Genomic DNA, 15,025 nt, shown 5'->3' with positions numbered 1-15,025 from the left:
AGTTCTAAGTACCTTTATGTATCATTTTATGTGGGAATATGGTACTTTTAACTACTAGACCTCTTTCAGTTGCCAAGTCAATTAGTCTTAGTCCGTTGTCATTACTTGTGTAATGTAAGCTATGGCTACCTATTACTAGTCTGAATGTGGTCTCTTTCCCAATCTTCGCATTCATATCACCAAGTACAATTTGAATTCTTTTCCTTGGTATTGTGTTTAGCGTGGCCATAACATCTTTGTAAAAAAGGTCCTTTTCCTCTTGTCGTTTGTCTTCTGTAGGTGCATGTAAGTTAACGAAACTAATATTTAATCACTGTGTCGTCAGAGTTAGGATTGATATTCTGGGGTTTACATCTCTGAAGTCCTTTATAGCTGGTATTAGACTCTTATGTACCGTGAAACCTGTACCAAATTGTCGTTGGTCGTTACACTTCCCATAGAAAACTGTCGTGTCTTGAATATCCACTGATCCTGAATCACTCCATCTAATTTCCTGTAGAGCTACCACTTTAAGTCTATATCTTTCAATTTCAGATACTACACCCTGTGCAGCTCCTATCTTAAAAAGAGTGCGAACGTTCCATGTACCAAAAAGTAAAGCATTTTTCCAGTTTCCAGTCGTTTTTCCATTATCTCCACTTATGCGAGGCAAATTTGTAAGTACCTGAACACAAAGTTTTTTACAAGGTAGGGTTGTTAGCCCTGCGCCTAACCCCCAACCTGGAGGACCGGAGCTCGGGGCTCCGGGTTCGCCAAACCTGTAGTACTAATTACTTGGTACCCCCCTGAGGGAAGAATAAAATAATACTACATTAAATGTTATTTTCTCTCAACTTATATTAACCAGGACATGCCTTTAAAGCCGGGATGAATGGCAAGTCTAACTAACTTTTGTATAATCTGGGAAATCAATCTTTGCTATTGAATTGCCTAATTATTTTTAGAATTTTATGATGTTCTCAATTACTAATAAATTGTGTAATTATATTATTATTATTTTTAATTTTAGAAGTTCTATACTACATTTAATTCTTCGTCATAATCATAAATTAATTTTAATATTATAGTCGGTGGCGTTTTTCAAATTTTTTTTTAGGAGGGGAATTTCAATTTTTCTGATAAATAAGTGTCTATCTATATATGTCTTTTAGTCCAGTAGTCTGTGAATTAATTTAAATTCTTCAATATGTAGTGGCGTATTTAGAGGGAGTGAAGAGGGCGAATGCCCTTAGTAGCAAAATGTTAACAGTTTTAGGGGTGGCGGTTTTAATCGTATCAAATTATTTTGAGTTGAATGTGATGTAAATACGACTGATAACGTATAAAACGAATTATTACTAAACAAGTTAAATGTATATTTGTAAACAATCTATGGTGTAAGGTGTAATGTGTACTTTTTTGGGGTTTTTTATGATACCTATCTACTCGCATAGGCAAGGAAAAAATTGTAATTAAACTCTTTTAAACCGTTTAATAAAATTTACTTATTATTATTTGGTATGATTTTTTAATTGAACGAGACACTTTGATATTGTGTACTGTTAAGGATCTACATTTTAATATTTTATTCAAAACAAGCAAAGGACATATTTTTTCATTAACTGAAGATGGAAAGAGGAGGTGTGAGCAGGAGCGAATCCAGAGCCATGGTTGGGGGGGGGGGGGGGGGGGGAGAAAAATAGGAAGGTGGGGGGGGGGGGGGGGGGTTAAGTTATAAATTTACAAAATCTTATAACAAAAAGAAAAGAAAAATTTAGTCCGTACAGAAATGTGTGCTACGTAATACATGTTTTGAACATTATAAAATAATAATATCATAGCATCATACCATAGTATGTTATATATTAAAATAGTTTATTTATAGCCTTATTGGTTCTTCATAATATAGATAGCAGGTACATCGTATACACCGTCATACCTTTATGGATCTATCTACATACTTGTGCGTGTCGTATAATAGCTCGTAATATAATTTGCATTTTTTGTTAAAAATATAAATTTTTTTATAAATACGGTACGGGCTTGGGGGGGCGTGGTCTCTAGGTTCCCCCCCCCTGAACCCGATCCTGGGTGTAAGGTTATAAAGAGCAGTGACAAGTTGGGAGGGGGAGCAATAAAATAATTTCGCCCCGGGGCGCATACATTTTAAATGCGCCACTAGTAATTTGTACCGCGGCTGTGTTTGGGATGTAGCTGGTGTAATGTTTGGCATGTGTAACTGAAAGCGCTATCTAGTAATGATTAGGCGTTATGTTGTTTTTTTTTTTTATCAGAATTCAATATTATAAATATACAAGATCGACTGCATAATGATAAAATATTGAATAGCAAAAACAAACATTATGTGTTTTTTTTTATTTTTATTTCATGATAATTATGTTTAAATTGTACTGAAAATTTTTATCTATATGCGCAGCTGTGGGAAAATTATGTATTTTAGAACGAGTTACATTTGAATAATAATAATCGCATGAATATAATTATTATTACACATTTGTCAACTAGTTTAAATACAGTCAATTTATTGGAGGTAATAATTGTTGTTAAACATTTTACTGTTTTTTTCTCTTATTTGTTATATTATTTTATAGCCATATGTCTGCTAGAATGGTGTCCAGAGGTGGTAAAACCAGATTTTTCGGTTTCGTGTGCATGGTTTTGGTCTTTTCAGCCATATTATACGTGTTTCATGAAACCCAAGTGGAGCTGGATAATGTTCGACACTCTTCCTCTTCTTGCTCTCATCAACTTGAATCTATTTCATCACAGTTACAAGGTATTCACCATCAAATATATTATGTTTAATTTATTTGTATCTGTGTATGGTTGTTATATTTTACAGTCATTGTCGAGCATAAGCTGAAGTTGGAGAGATCATTGGAAGATGAAAAACAGGAACATCTTAAAACCAAGGATGAGCTTAATGCAATTATTCAAGACGAGAAACAATTGCGCGATAAGCAAAATGTTGACTCAATGAATCGTTATAATGAAATAGAACGAAACCATGAAGTATTGCAAGTAATGTATATTAATTTTTTTGGGTAATATGTTATTGTTATATATGTATAAATAACCGAAAATAATCGGTTTTGGAACCGGAACTTTTTAAATAGTAGGAACTGAAACCTTTATATTGATAAATTAAGTAACGGGACCAAACTGGAATTTTTAAATTAGAAAGGTTCTTTTAGCCTCCAAAATTTTTTTTATTTAGCATAACTTATTAGTTATTACTATTTTGTTTATAAATAATCAGACATCAATTCTCATAATATTTATACTTAGAACTATCAAAATTATCTAGAATCGGTACCTTTATTTTTTTTTAACCTAAAACCAGAACTGTACTGGAACAGTTATTTTATTTGTTGAGAACCAGTACCGTAACTGGTAATAATAAATTTAAACGGTTCCAGTCCTTGGTTTAAATATCTAGTATATTAAATAATAATATTTATTTAGCTTATATAATATTGTATCACCTTTAGAAATATGATAATGATCAATTTGTGAAATAATAAAATGAACATATTTTTAGATACACAATATATTTTCATATAATGTTATGATTTTATTTTGTTATTGAATGTTAGATTATTGAAAATGAAAGAAAACATAATTTTAGTATCCTAACCTGATTATAATACTTTTTGAATCCTTATTATTGTATTTAATTAAATGATTTTTTCAAAATATTGTACCACAAAGTTCAAAGTGATCTAAACCATTTCTTATGAGTTCAGTAATTCTTAATTTTTGAATGTGTATATGTATATACATTAAAGGTGTTTACAAATTGTATAAATATGTGCCACAGAGTATGCTTTTTATGTACCTGATCAAACTTACTATTTTTAAGGGCTGGTTATCTTTTGAATATGGTTGGATCTAGTGATTATTTCAGGGGGTATAACCCACCCCCCTCTGAAAAATGTATTAATTATTAATTATTTACTTCTATGGCATACCGTATAATACATACTCTCTCCCTGAAATGTACAATACCTCATCTAGGATAGACAATCTGAAATAAACACTGGTTGGTTCACTGCATGCATATTTAGTCCAGTAAAAATGTCATTATTGGGATAAAATAATAATTTGAATCAGCTACTATAAAATATTTTCAGATTTTATCTGTGTAATATTTATCAGTTGACCATTTAAATTAAATAAAAAAAACAATTTATGAATGGATTATTTTTAAGAGTTAATAAAATTATTAAGAAATATTAATCTTTGTTATGCCTTATATAAAACATTGTACTTATTTATTAATCCATTTTTATGGAATAAACTAACTAATTTGGCATAATTTAAAGGAGGAAGAAAAAAAAATAAGGAGAGAATTGGAAACATTAAAACTAAATTACATAGGAGAAAAAAAGAAATCTGCACAACTCGCTTTCGAATTGGATAATGTAAAAATGCAACTACAAAACTTTATAGTTAGTAATATGTTATAATTTAAATAATATATATTATAATTTATTCATGGTTTTTTTAAATTTAAGAACGAAAAGGTTAAATTGAAAAGTGAAAAAGAAAACATTGAAAATTATCAAAATAATAATCTACTTAACTCAAAAGAAATTTCTGATACAAAATATGTACAAAAGTCTATTGATAATTCAAATGTCACTAAAGTATGTCATATTAATCGATAATATATTACAATTTAACCATTCCTAAATTATTATGTTATGTATTTTGAATTTTGTTTAGTTAAAATCTGGTTCAGTGACTCCAGCAATCAATCCACAAGCAATTGATGATGCAACTGCTAAGAGTTCAACACCCATGGTATATATTCAATAATTTTAAAATTACTTCTGTTTATAATCTATATATGTTTTTGTTGTTATTTGTTTTAGATTAGTTCAAAAGTGATGTCTGACAATAAAACTCAACTCAATGAAAAGGTATTATGATTTTTAAAAATTCTTCAGATATTTTCTAATTTAAATTTTAAGGAAGCAAGGAATGTTTTAGTATTACCATGATGTATTATTTTTTTAAATTTTTGATTCTGTAAACATGATTCGACCAAAAAAAATTATTTGATCATCATAGTCATTTTTTTAAGAAATATTGTCTATTTTATATATGGGGTAATTTTATGAATTTCTTAACAGTTTTCTTGATAATTGTAAAAATTTGTTGTTTTAACATTTTAATATTATTGTAATTTTCTACTAGAATATGATATGTTGTTAAAAACTAATATTTCAATGAATTTCAATTATACAATACTAGTGATTTGATTGTTATTCTATAGATATTGTAGCTACTTAAAAAATATACCGAGTACATATTTAATTTAATAATTTTAAAATATTTTAATGGCATTTATGTTGTTTGTAGAAATTTAAAATTTTCCTGAAATTTTAATTGGATATATTTCAATATCATCAATAGCATTTTGTTATCATTTACTTACATACAAAGATGCAATTTTTTTATTTTCAAAAGTTAGATTATTATAACCAACCTTATCCATAAATTTGTTTCTACTACTTTATCAATCATATTTAGAATTATAAACTAATCCACGTAATCTTTCACTTAAAACGCTGTTTTCAAGAGTAATGATATATTGATTTTATTTTTAAATGATCAATACAGCAATTTCGTTTATTCGTCCTTGTATGTCACTCTACCTAAGAGTCTCGCCCATTTTTTATTGTAGATTTATACAATCATTAAATTAAATTAAAATGTTTTATAGGATAATGCAAATCCAATTAATCAACCAAGTATAGATCCAAGCTCTATTAATTTATCTAATATTGCTATGGTATCTCAAAATGAAAATAATTTGGCACAAGTAAGAATCAAGCTTTATGTATAATAGATTTATATAATATTTAAATTTAATCTATTTCTATATATTTCTTTATATTTCTTTTATAGGAATCTCAAGTTAACGAAAATGAAATTATGAAGGCTATGGCAGCACCACCTCAAGAAGAGATACTTCAGAAAGAACAACCTAATAAGTAAAAAATATTTTATTTTTAACATATTTCATTGTTATGTAAGAATATTAATTTAATTTTATGTTATTAATTTCAGTAATGAAGAAGATAAATTACCAAAACCAAAAAATAATTCATATGATGATGAAGCAGAGCAATTCAAAGAAGATGGTGAGCTAGAGAGTATGCTATTTTTTTAATTTAATACTATAATTCAATAATTATTTAATCTTAATGTTTTTTTCTTTGATTGTTGGTATATTGATAAATTTTAAATTAATTTAAATTAAGTTTACTAAAGTTTAAATTAAATAACAAATTATAACATTTAATTATATTTAACTATAACAATTATTAATTTTTATTCAAATTATAAATTTTTGTTTTAAGTATATACATATTTGCACATCATTTTTTTATTTATAGAAGATGATGAAGATATGAATGATTTTGATGCTAGAGAAGAAAGTCAACCTGTGCGCCAATAATTGTATTTATATTTTGTTACAAATATATACAGTTATCGTAAGTTGAATTTTTAAATTACATTGTTTTTATTATTTATCACAACAATGTCCATGTATTTCATTTATTTATTGTATTAGTTTATATTATACTTTCTGAGGTATTAGCAACTGAACTATTTTTAACTTCACACTTACATTCAGATAAAAATTAACTTTTCCACTAAAGATGGATCTTTAGTCTCCATATTGCTTTAACATTTAATAATTTAGCTATTATTTAACTTTAGTTAGGATAGATGTTTCTATTAAATTAATATGTATTTTTAATTATTATTAAGTGTTGTCAATACTTTTTTATTTAGCAATTATTATAAACATCTAGTTATTGTTATTGTATTTTCATTTTGTGTTTGTACATTTTTTACTTAGAAATTATTATATGTCATTTCTTGATAGATTACTTATTATATTTGCCAAATATATAAGAATAATTTTTCAATTTATATTTTTAGATTACACCAGATAGAATATAATTGAACAGTCGCTTTAATCAAAGAAAACAATGGATTTATTTAATAAATATTGACGCCATAAGTATATTTTAATTTTTATATAATTATTACTTTTATTTTAATAGAAATAATTTAATTAAGAATAATTGTAGGATCTTAATAATATGAAGCTTTTTTTTACACTAGGTATAAGGTATGTTGTGCTTGTACTTGTATTATGATAATTTTTTATTCAATATCTAGCATAAAAAATCTCATTGTGATGTTCTCGTATACTAATTAAAATATTACTTTACCATCCAAACTTATGTATTTAAATTATAAAGGTCTTCCTTAAAAATTATGAAATCAAGTTAATATTGTTTTTTATTTAGAGCTTACAAATGTTAATAATTTATACGCCTAATTAATTTTGTTGTGACTTAATTAAATTTTTTGTATTCTTAATTTAATAAAACCCAACGAGTGTTTATTTAATAATACTTGAAAATGTTCATCACATTTTAATTGTATGTGATTTTTTTTGTTTTACTTACTAGGATTATGTAACTAATAATTAATAAATAATTTATTATTTTTGTAAAAGAATTTTTTTTTCAATTGATAAACTAATCTGTTGTTAGTTAGATATTCTTTTTATTTTTATTTTATTTTGATATTTATTTTTTTAAAATCTACAATAGTATAATTTTATTATTTTATATTCTATTCAACTTTTTTTGAATGCAAGTTCCACTTAATCCTGATGCACATAGACTTTTAGATGTAATGGAGTCTAAGTTTTCATTGAGTTTTCACATTGTAACTTGATTTATAATTATTTATCTTCTAGACATGACTGTAGCCAGAGGGGCTTAGGATTCATACTACCCCCCTGAATTTTTTTCTTAAAATAAAAATAATTTTAAATGTCTAATACATTTAAAATTTTAAAATTTGCTAGTCCACAACTAGTCCTGTTTAGACATAATTGAAATTTATAACTGATTTTAAATTAGAAGATAGCATAAAATAAATGCAGAGTTCAATGAGCTCATTGAAAAAAATCAAAGATTATCGTAAATCAACATTGAATGAAGACAGTATTAATGATTATGAAATGCTTTATATAGAAAGAGATACAGCAGAGTTGATAGATTTCCAATCTACCATCAACCTTTTTTCAGAAAAAAGTCAAAAAAGGTTATAAAAGTGTATTGAACATATAAATAGTTATTTTATTTTGTATTTACGTTTTTCAATATTATTAATTTTCAATTATTATACGAGTTGGTAACATAATTTAAATTAAAGTAAGTATTTTATTATGTATTCTTGAATTAAATTTAAACAATTATTAATGACATTTTATAATTTAATTCTTGTATATGGAGATATTATATAAGAAAAATAGTTTTTAGTATGACTTAGTAGTAATTTTATGTAGATTTAAATTCATTAGAATTTAAATAACATTTGTATTTATAATTTTAATGCATAACTAATAGTAATTTATCTATTTGTATTCAATATTTCAGTTGTTTTTAAATAATTGAAGCAATTTTTTTATGAGTTAGAGTTGGAATTATTATGTTAACAATTAACTTTTTTGGGGGGGAGGGATGTAGAATAATTCTCTCACTCAACCTTGTTTAACATTTTAAATAAGATATTATAATTAAGTGGAGGCTTGGGCTCTAATTTTTAATGTCCGACTGGCCATTTTAGATCCGCCGCTGATTATGTATTGTATAATATATTTAGAATATGGATATTGAAATATTCGTAAAAAAGTACGAGATATTGATATCGTTGGTGAAGCCTAATATCTACAAATTATATTATATGGTTATAAATTATAATCCATGTATAAACATACATTCGGTTGCATCAGAATATATATAGGTATAAGAATTATATGTTGGATTACATTTATTGATGCAGAGATAATTATTAGTTTCACGTACAGTCGAGTCACGATAATTCTGATACGATTCTATCGAGGAAGAAAATATTTGAGTTATTTATTTAATAGTTGAGTTAAGTATTTAAATTAAAATATTAAATTGTAAACGAAAATACTTCAAAAGAAATTCAAGTTGCTGTGACTCTAGGGCAGGGGTGGCGAACCTTTTTTGGTTTAAGTGCCAAATTTTTCTTTTTCAGGTTTTGAAAATCATTTACGTGACCAAAGAAAATTATATTTTCTAAGACTATAAACAAAATTACAGATTTATTACATTATTTTTATTAAATTTTAATCATTCTTAGTGAAATACAAGTAGCAATTGTTTCATTGGTCAAAATCTTTCTTTCCTTCGATTTAATTACATTTTTTATAGCGAATAAGCTTTCACGAATATAGGTTGACGAAAAATATGTAAGCATAAGGAATATTGTAATTTTTAAAACATATAATTTGTTTATTTGAATTTCTTATATATGTTTATGATTTATACAAGTGAGTGCAAGCAAAATGTCAGTTCAATTAATTAAATTATAACTCCCCTAAAATCTGTATAAAATATTAATACAGTTTCTGCACTTTTATTTGTTAATTGTATTGGCTCTCTATTCATTGAATTTCGTCCTGAAAAATAAATCGGCTTATGGTTAGTCAAAAGTAAATATTCAGTAATGACACTACAAGTCGTAAATATGAAAAAATAATTAAAGATACACAGCATTGTGGAAACCAAATGTAATTTAAAATGCATATATAAATACAATATATGAAATGTTTTTTATAAACTATTTAATTTGAATTGTATAATTATATATTTTTAAGTTTAAAATGATTTATATTAATTATTTAGAATCTATTTAATAAAATATTATTTTATTGCAAAGTAAACACAAATTAAAATAATTAAAATTAAAATTATAATAATAATTAACATTATTATCTGCATATTATTTTTATGAGCGTTCCAGTTCGTAAAATTTTCCATTTTGAGCACTGAGAACATCCAAACAGTGAACTCATAAATACTGATGCTTCTAAAACAAATAACGGAGTCTAACTCGCAATTATAATAAATAATCAAAGAATAGCATACAAACTCTTTCCACAATCCCCAATATTCACAGCAGAATCGATCATAATTTACAAATACGTATACACTTAATATACAAATACACAAACAAAATGTTTTCCATAATTTTTTTTTATTTTTTTTATTTTACAATTCGATACACACAATCTGTACAACGTAGCACAATAAATATATGTGATATTATGATAGTAACATGAACATTTTGAATTAAGAAATCACCCATTGGTGACACTTGGCTTGGGAATTAACGATATCTAGAGTCTAGAACTTCGTTGTTTTTTTTCTTTTTTTTTCATTTATTTATAACAAGTCATGGCACCAGTTCCTTTTTAGAAAAACGACCGGGGTTTCTTGGTATAGTTTGAGTGTAAAGGTTCTTTATCAATGGATTTTGGTGGGTTTGTAGGTGATTATGAAAGCGTTTGTAGAAATCTACAGCTTCTTCTGTCACAATTTTCATTGTGAGGTCTTTATGTAAGGTATAATTGGATACAAAAAGTGGAACATTTGTAATTTTCCTAAGAGCTATATTCTGGAACTGATGAATTTTGTTGGTATTAGACACTTTTGCAGTATCCCATAATTGAAGACCATAGGTCCACATTGGTTTTAGTAGTGTTTTATACATAAGAAAATTAACTTTTAATTTAGTGACAATTAAGATTATGGCTTTGTCATCCACATAATCGGCTACTATAGTATTTTGAGAGACAGGCTGATCTGATGCATAAAATACATTAAATATACATTAATTAACTGATACATTAAATAACAGGGGTGAAAGGATTCCACTCTGAGGAATACTAGCAAAATTTTTTCAATTCCCGAGACAGAAGATCCAAACCAGATTTTAAAGTGGCGGTTTGTTAGATGAGATTTAAGCAATAAGTATAAGGAGGAGGGAAAGGATTTTTTTTAATTTGAAGAGTAGGCCTTCATACCAAATTTTATCAAACGCTTAGCTTATATCGAGAGCACAAGTCACATATTTTTAAGTATAAGTGCAGTAAAATTTTTTTTCTAGGGAAAATGAGATTGCGTCAACTATTCTGTGTACTTGATGTATTGTACTATGCGCCGAGCGAAAGCCAAATTGAAAGTTTGGTAGAAATTTATTCCTGACGATGTAGGATAAAAGCCTTTTAAGTATTAGCCTTTCTAATACTTTTGCTAGAAATAGTAATAAGCTTATTGGCCTGTATGATGAAGGCAAGTCCAGTGGTTTGTCAGGTTTAGGAATTAAAATTGTATTGGAGAATTTCCATAGGAGCGGAAAATATGAGAGTTGTAAGATTGAATTAAATAAATGGGTTAGGAATAGAATAGCTTTATTCGGTAGGTACCTAGCGACTTCGGCGGTAATTAAATCGAAGCCGGGAGATTTTTTAACAGAATACTTCTATATTGTGGATTTAATTTCGTTTGGTGTAAAACTTTTTTCAGGAAGATAAAGAGGCATGGGAGAATCCAGATACTGATTTATTTCTGCGCTGAGAATTGAATTAAAGATATCAGGATGTGGCTTAAATATTTCAGATAGGTGATGATGGAAAACTTCGGCTTTGTCTTCATCAGTTACAGAAATAGGTATCATTTTTTATTGAGGATGGTAGGCTAGCTACCTACCGTAGAAGTTTATTTGTTTCTTTCCAAAGACTGCCGTCTGAGGAGGATATATTTGATAATATTTGTTCTAGTATATCTGATTTATATTTTGAAATGTATTTTTTAAGCGAGTTGGCCAGTTTTTTGTATATTATTTTATAAGAAGGTAAGCGGGAGGTTTAATATCAGGTTCTAGCTTTTCTTTTTTCAGTTATTAGTGAACGTATATGTTGTGGGAGTAAGGGGTTTTTAGGAGTTCGAGGACTAATTGAATATGACTGTGACTCTCGGGCCGCTATTTGGATGATAGAATTGAATTTATCCATTGCATTGTAAATATCATCATATGTTTTTAATTTGAAATTTAGATTTATTTCTTTTTCTACTAAGTTATGGAATTTGATACGGTCTGTTAATAGAGAAAAAAGTTTTGGAGGTGTCATTTTAATTGTTGGGGAAGCACTGACTGTTAAAATAATGGATAAATGGTCGGAATTTAGATCTAAGATATTTTTCGGGTTGCAGTATAAATTACTTGGCTCTTTACTAACAAATATGTCTAGTATATCAGGTTTTTTTACGTATAGAAGATGGCCAGTATATAGGATCCGGTGGAGCCAATATCGAGTATTTTTATCATTGGTAAAATTGTAGATGACATTATCTCGGGGGTTGGTTGTACGACACCCTCATCTTTGGTGTTTGGCACTTATGTTTCTACCAATTATGAAATTGGAGTTAATTGTTGAGAAGTAGTCGTTAAACTGAATAGTTGTGATTTTGTGTCTCGGAGGACAGTAGATTGAGGAAATAGTGATCGGTATGTTATTTAGCTTAATTGTGACAGCACAAGATTGTACGTATTCAAAGGTTAAATTGGGGAGTGATGAGAAAGACGGGATAGATTTAATGATGATGGCAACACCACCATGTGTCGTGTTGTCAGGATGACTCCTCTGGAGTAGCAGTTTGGATTTTTAATTGTAGAAGATTTACAGAAAAATTTATCTTTGCCAATAAGTTTGCTTTTTTTCATTACAAAGATCTTTAAATTCTAATACACTTCTGACGAAAATTGGAGGTGGAGGTTTAATTAGTTCATCTGGAATAACTTCGTTTGATATAGTTCCTTTTGGCGTAGCAGCAAAAACTTCGTTATCATTTTGAAATAGATCTTCAAAACGATTGATAGTTATGAATAGAGGTTTTTTTGATTTTTTGTTTTTCGGTAGTGTTGGTGATTTCAAACTTGTACTTGAAGACGTAGAGATATTTCTTTTGTTTTGGTTTTTATTATTTTTAATTTCCCAGTCGTTACCTAGATCATTCATTGAACTTAAACTGGCCGTTAATAAATTTTTACCTTTCTTGTTGATAAGTTGAATAGGAGAAACGATTTTATTTTGGACACCTTTTCAGTGCCGGCTCGACGGTTGTTGGAGTCAGGCGCAGAATTTTGCGGGGCCTCATATATATATATATATATTAATTTATTAATTTATTAATTTATTAATTGTTTATAAAAATCTATGTTTGTAGATGTTATTATATAACTAAATAATATTTCGAATTGTCGTCGACGATAAACAATTTTACAAATGCATGCGCGTGCAATACTTCAAAGCTATGCGTAATTGGTACCGTTTAAATTTTTGTCGATACAACTCGTCTCCTGGGAAAACCATAAGACCACACGGGTTGCGATTTGCGTACAGGGATTATATTATTTTACTTATAAAAAAAGTGATATTCGTAATACACAATTTGTGGGGCCCCATACAAGCGCGGGGCCCGGTGCAATCGCACGGCTTGCTCTCCTCTAGGGCCGGCTACTGTACCTTTTTTCATAATGAATAATTTTGTTATACTGTGCTTCATATCATTGGCGTAACTAACCGCTCACACTGCATGTAACCATCAAAATATTTATAAATTATAAGATGTAAGATACATTTAACTGGCGTTAAAGCGCAACCACTAGCTCCAGTACTATTTTATACGAAAATCGTGTCTCGAACAAAAATAATGAAAAAAAATTCTTTTATCATATTAAATACTGGTAATTATAACACTGTAATATATTATTCTTCTCAGTGTGTGAAAAATATAGCATGGCAGAACTGTGATACTGTACATGCCAGGCCCTGATTTATGCAAGTGCAGATAGAGCACTTGCATTTGGCCACCAATTTTTGGCCCCCCCCCCCCCCCGGTTTCCGTAAGTTGTAGAAAATTGTATTTTTGAATTAATTCCACAAACATTTATTTTGTAAAATGTACCTAATATCAAATGTCAATGTTTAGAGTTCAGTATATTTTTATCATTAAATTGTTAGTTGAATTTTGGTTATTTTTGTCATTCCACTCCTAGTTCTAATCAGTTACCATCACAAAATATTAAAATAATAATAATAGAAAATTGTTTGGACATCAGAAGTATTTGATACCTAATAATTATTTATAGATCTATTCGAGCTCAGTATTAACAGATTTACCCGTCGTTGATGACGCTACGAGAATTTCGTTCACGCAATCACCATTTTTAGAACCACTGGTTTATATTTCATTCGATTTTGAAATTTTATAAATTTTGAGATAGATATTTGATACTTTTGAACATATAAATATTTTTTTTTTATTATCAACATGTTCCCTCCCTTTATGTAGATTATTTTGACTTCGGGAGGGCCCAAAAAAAAATTGTGCACTTGGCCCTAATTTTATTAAATCAGGCCTTGGTGCGTGCATACATACAGAACATATCATTATAAGCTTAAAAGCAGCCACTGTTTCGTGCATTATCCGCGATAAATGTAGCGCGAATCATATGATAAGATATTTTGGTTTTCAGCAAATAGCCGGGAAACGTGTTTTGAGAAGGACATTTCGAGTCGTATTTTCGAAATAGATTGTTTTTGTGGTTTTCCGAAGCGTGGTTACTGCAGTAGCATACAACGTACGTAGTGTAATAACAATATCTAAACTTACACGAAATTACCAATCGTGAACACGCTGTTATTACAAATAATTAAATCGTATTTGCGCAGAAGCATGCCGTGCACGAGGACAAAATTCTATATTTAATAGCTCATCTGTGCACCTGCGGAAGTATTTGCCAAGTATCGAATACACCGTTGAAAACGCAAGCTGTACAAACGTTACCGTGTGTTTCTGAGTCACGAAATCACGGAAACACGGGTTAGTAATTGCACCAATTAATAATATTATAATGCGTATTCATCGTGGCCATCAATTACTTACGGAACGCAGTAGCAATATATATTATATTTAACCGCCAAGGAATCGCTCATTTCTATAGACTTGTTGAAATCCGTATACCTATTCTGCATTATATTATCATTATTGTTATTGTTATATCGTGCGTGAATCGTTGACGCTAATCTTTTCAAATGGCTGGTATACAG

The 15,025-nt window shown here is 28.3% G+C and overlaps 2 protein-coding genes across 3 annotated transcripts; one reads left to right on the top strand and one right to left on the bottom strand.

Moving 5' to 3' along the window:
- Positions 1-310: 310 nt before the first annotated feature.
- Positions 311-1,979, bottom strand: LOC112693696. The gene is made up of 2 exons (XM_025568888.1): positions 1,941-1,979; positions 311-664 (listed from the first exon to the last, which is right to left on the bottom strand). The coding sequence occupies exons 1-2, from the start codon at positions 1,977-1,979 to the stop codon at positions 311-313; spliced, it is 393 nt and encodes a 130-aa protein (XP_025424673.1).
- Positions 1,980-2,419: 440 nt separating this feature from the next.
- LOC112693640 (Golgi integral membrane protein 4-like) lies at positions 2,420-7,067 on the top strand. Of its 2 annotated transcripts, none has more exons than XM_025568805.1 (12): positions 2,420-2,530; positions 2,592-2,776; positions 2,843-3,021; positions 4,326-4,451; positions 4,518-4,649; positions 4,729-4,806; positions 4,878-4,925; positions 5,732-5,830; positions 5,917-6,002; positions 6,079-6,152; positions 6,408-6,506; positions 6,961-7,067. In XM_025568805.1, exons 2-11 carry the CDS (start codon positions 2,596-2,598, stop codon positions 6,467-6,469), a joined length of 1,065 nt encoding a protein of 354 aa, XP_025424590.1. In that variant the 5' UTR covers positions 2,420-2,530; positions 2,592-2,595; the 3' UTR covers positions 6,470-6,506; positions 6,961-7,067. The 2 variants fall into 2 exon arrangements, with proteins under 2 accessions (XP_025424590.1, XP_025424589.1); XM_025568804.1 differs by having other exon boundaries at positions 6,079-6,164.
- Positions 7,068-15,025: the final 7,958 nt, after the last annotated feature.

The sequence above is a fragment of the Sipha flava genome, unplaced genomic scaffold (genome assembly GCF_003268045.1).
Source record: "Sipha flava isolate LNK unplaced genomic scaffold, YSA_version1 89_pilon_pilon, whole genome shotgun sequence".
Classification (NCBI taxonomy): domain Eukaryota; kingdom Metazoa; phylum Arthropoda; class Insecta; order Hemiptera; family Aphididae; genus Sipha; species Sipha flava.
The sequence above is the reverse complement of the archived record's forward strand: the minus strand, read 5'-3'. Positions and strand labels throughout refer to the sequence as shown.

Excerpts from the sequence above, each read along its gene's own strand:
- LOC112693696 (XM_025568888.1), bottom strand. The coding sequence starts at position 1,979 with ATGCAAATTATATTACGAGCTATTATACGACACGCACAA. Across the intron at positions 665-1,940 it reads CTATTATACGACACGCACAA|GTACTTACAAATTTGCCTCG; the intron begins GTATGTAGATAG and ends CTTTGTGTTCAG.
- LOC112693640 (XM_025568804.1), top strand. The coding sequence starts at position 2,596 with ATGTCTGCTAGAATGGTGTCCAGAGGTGGTAAAACCAGATTTTTCGGT. Across the intron at positions 3,022-4,325 it reads GAAACCATGAAGTATTGCAA|GAGGAAGAAAAAAAAATAAG; the intron begins GTAATGTATATT and ends CATAATTTAAAG. Across the intron at positions 4,452-4,517 it reads TGCAACTACAAAACTTTATA|AACGAAAAGGTTAAATTGAA; the intron begins GTTAGTAATATG and ends TTTAAATTTAAG.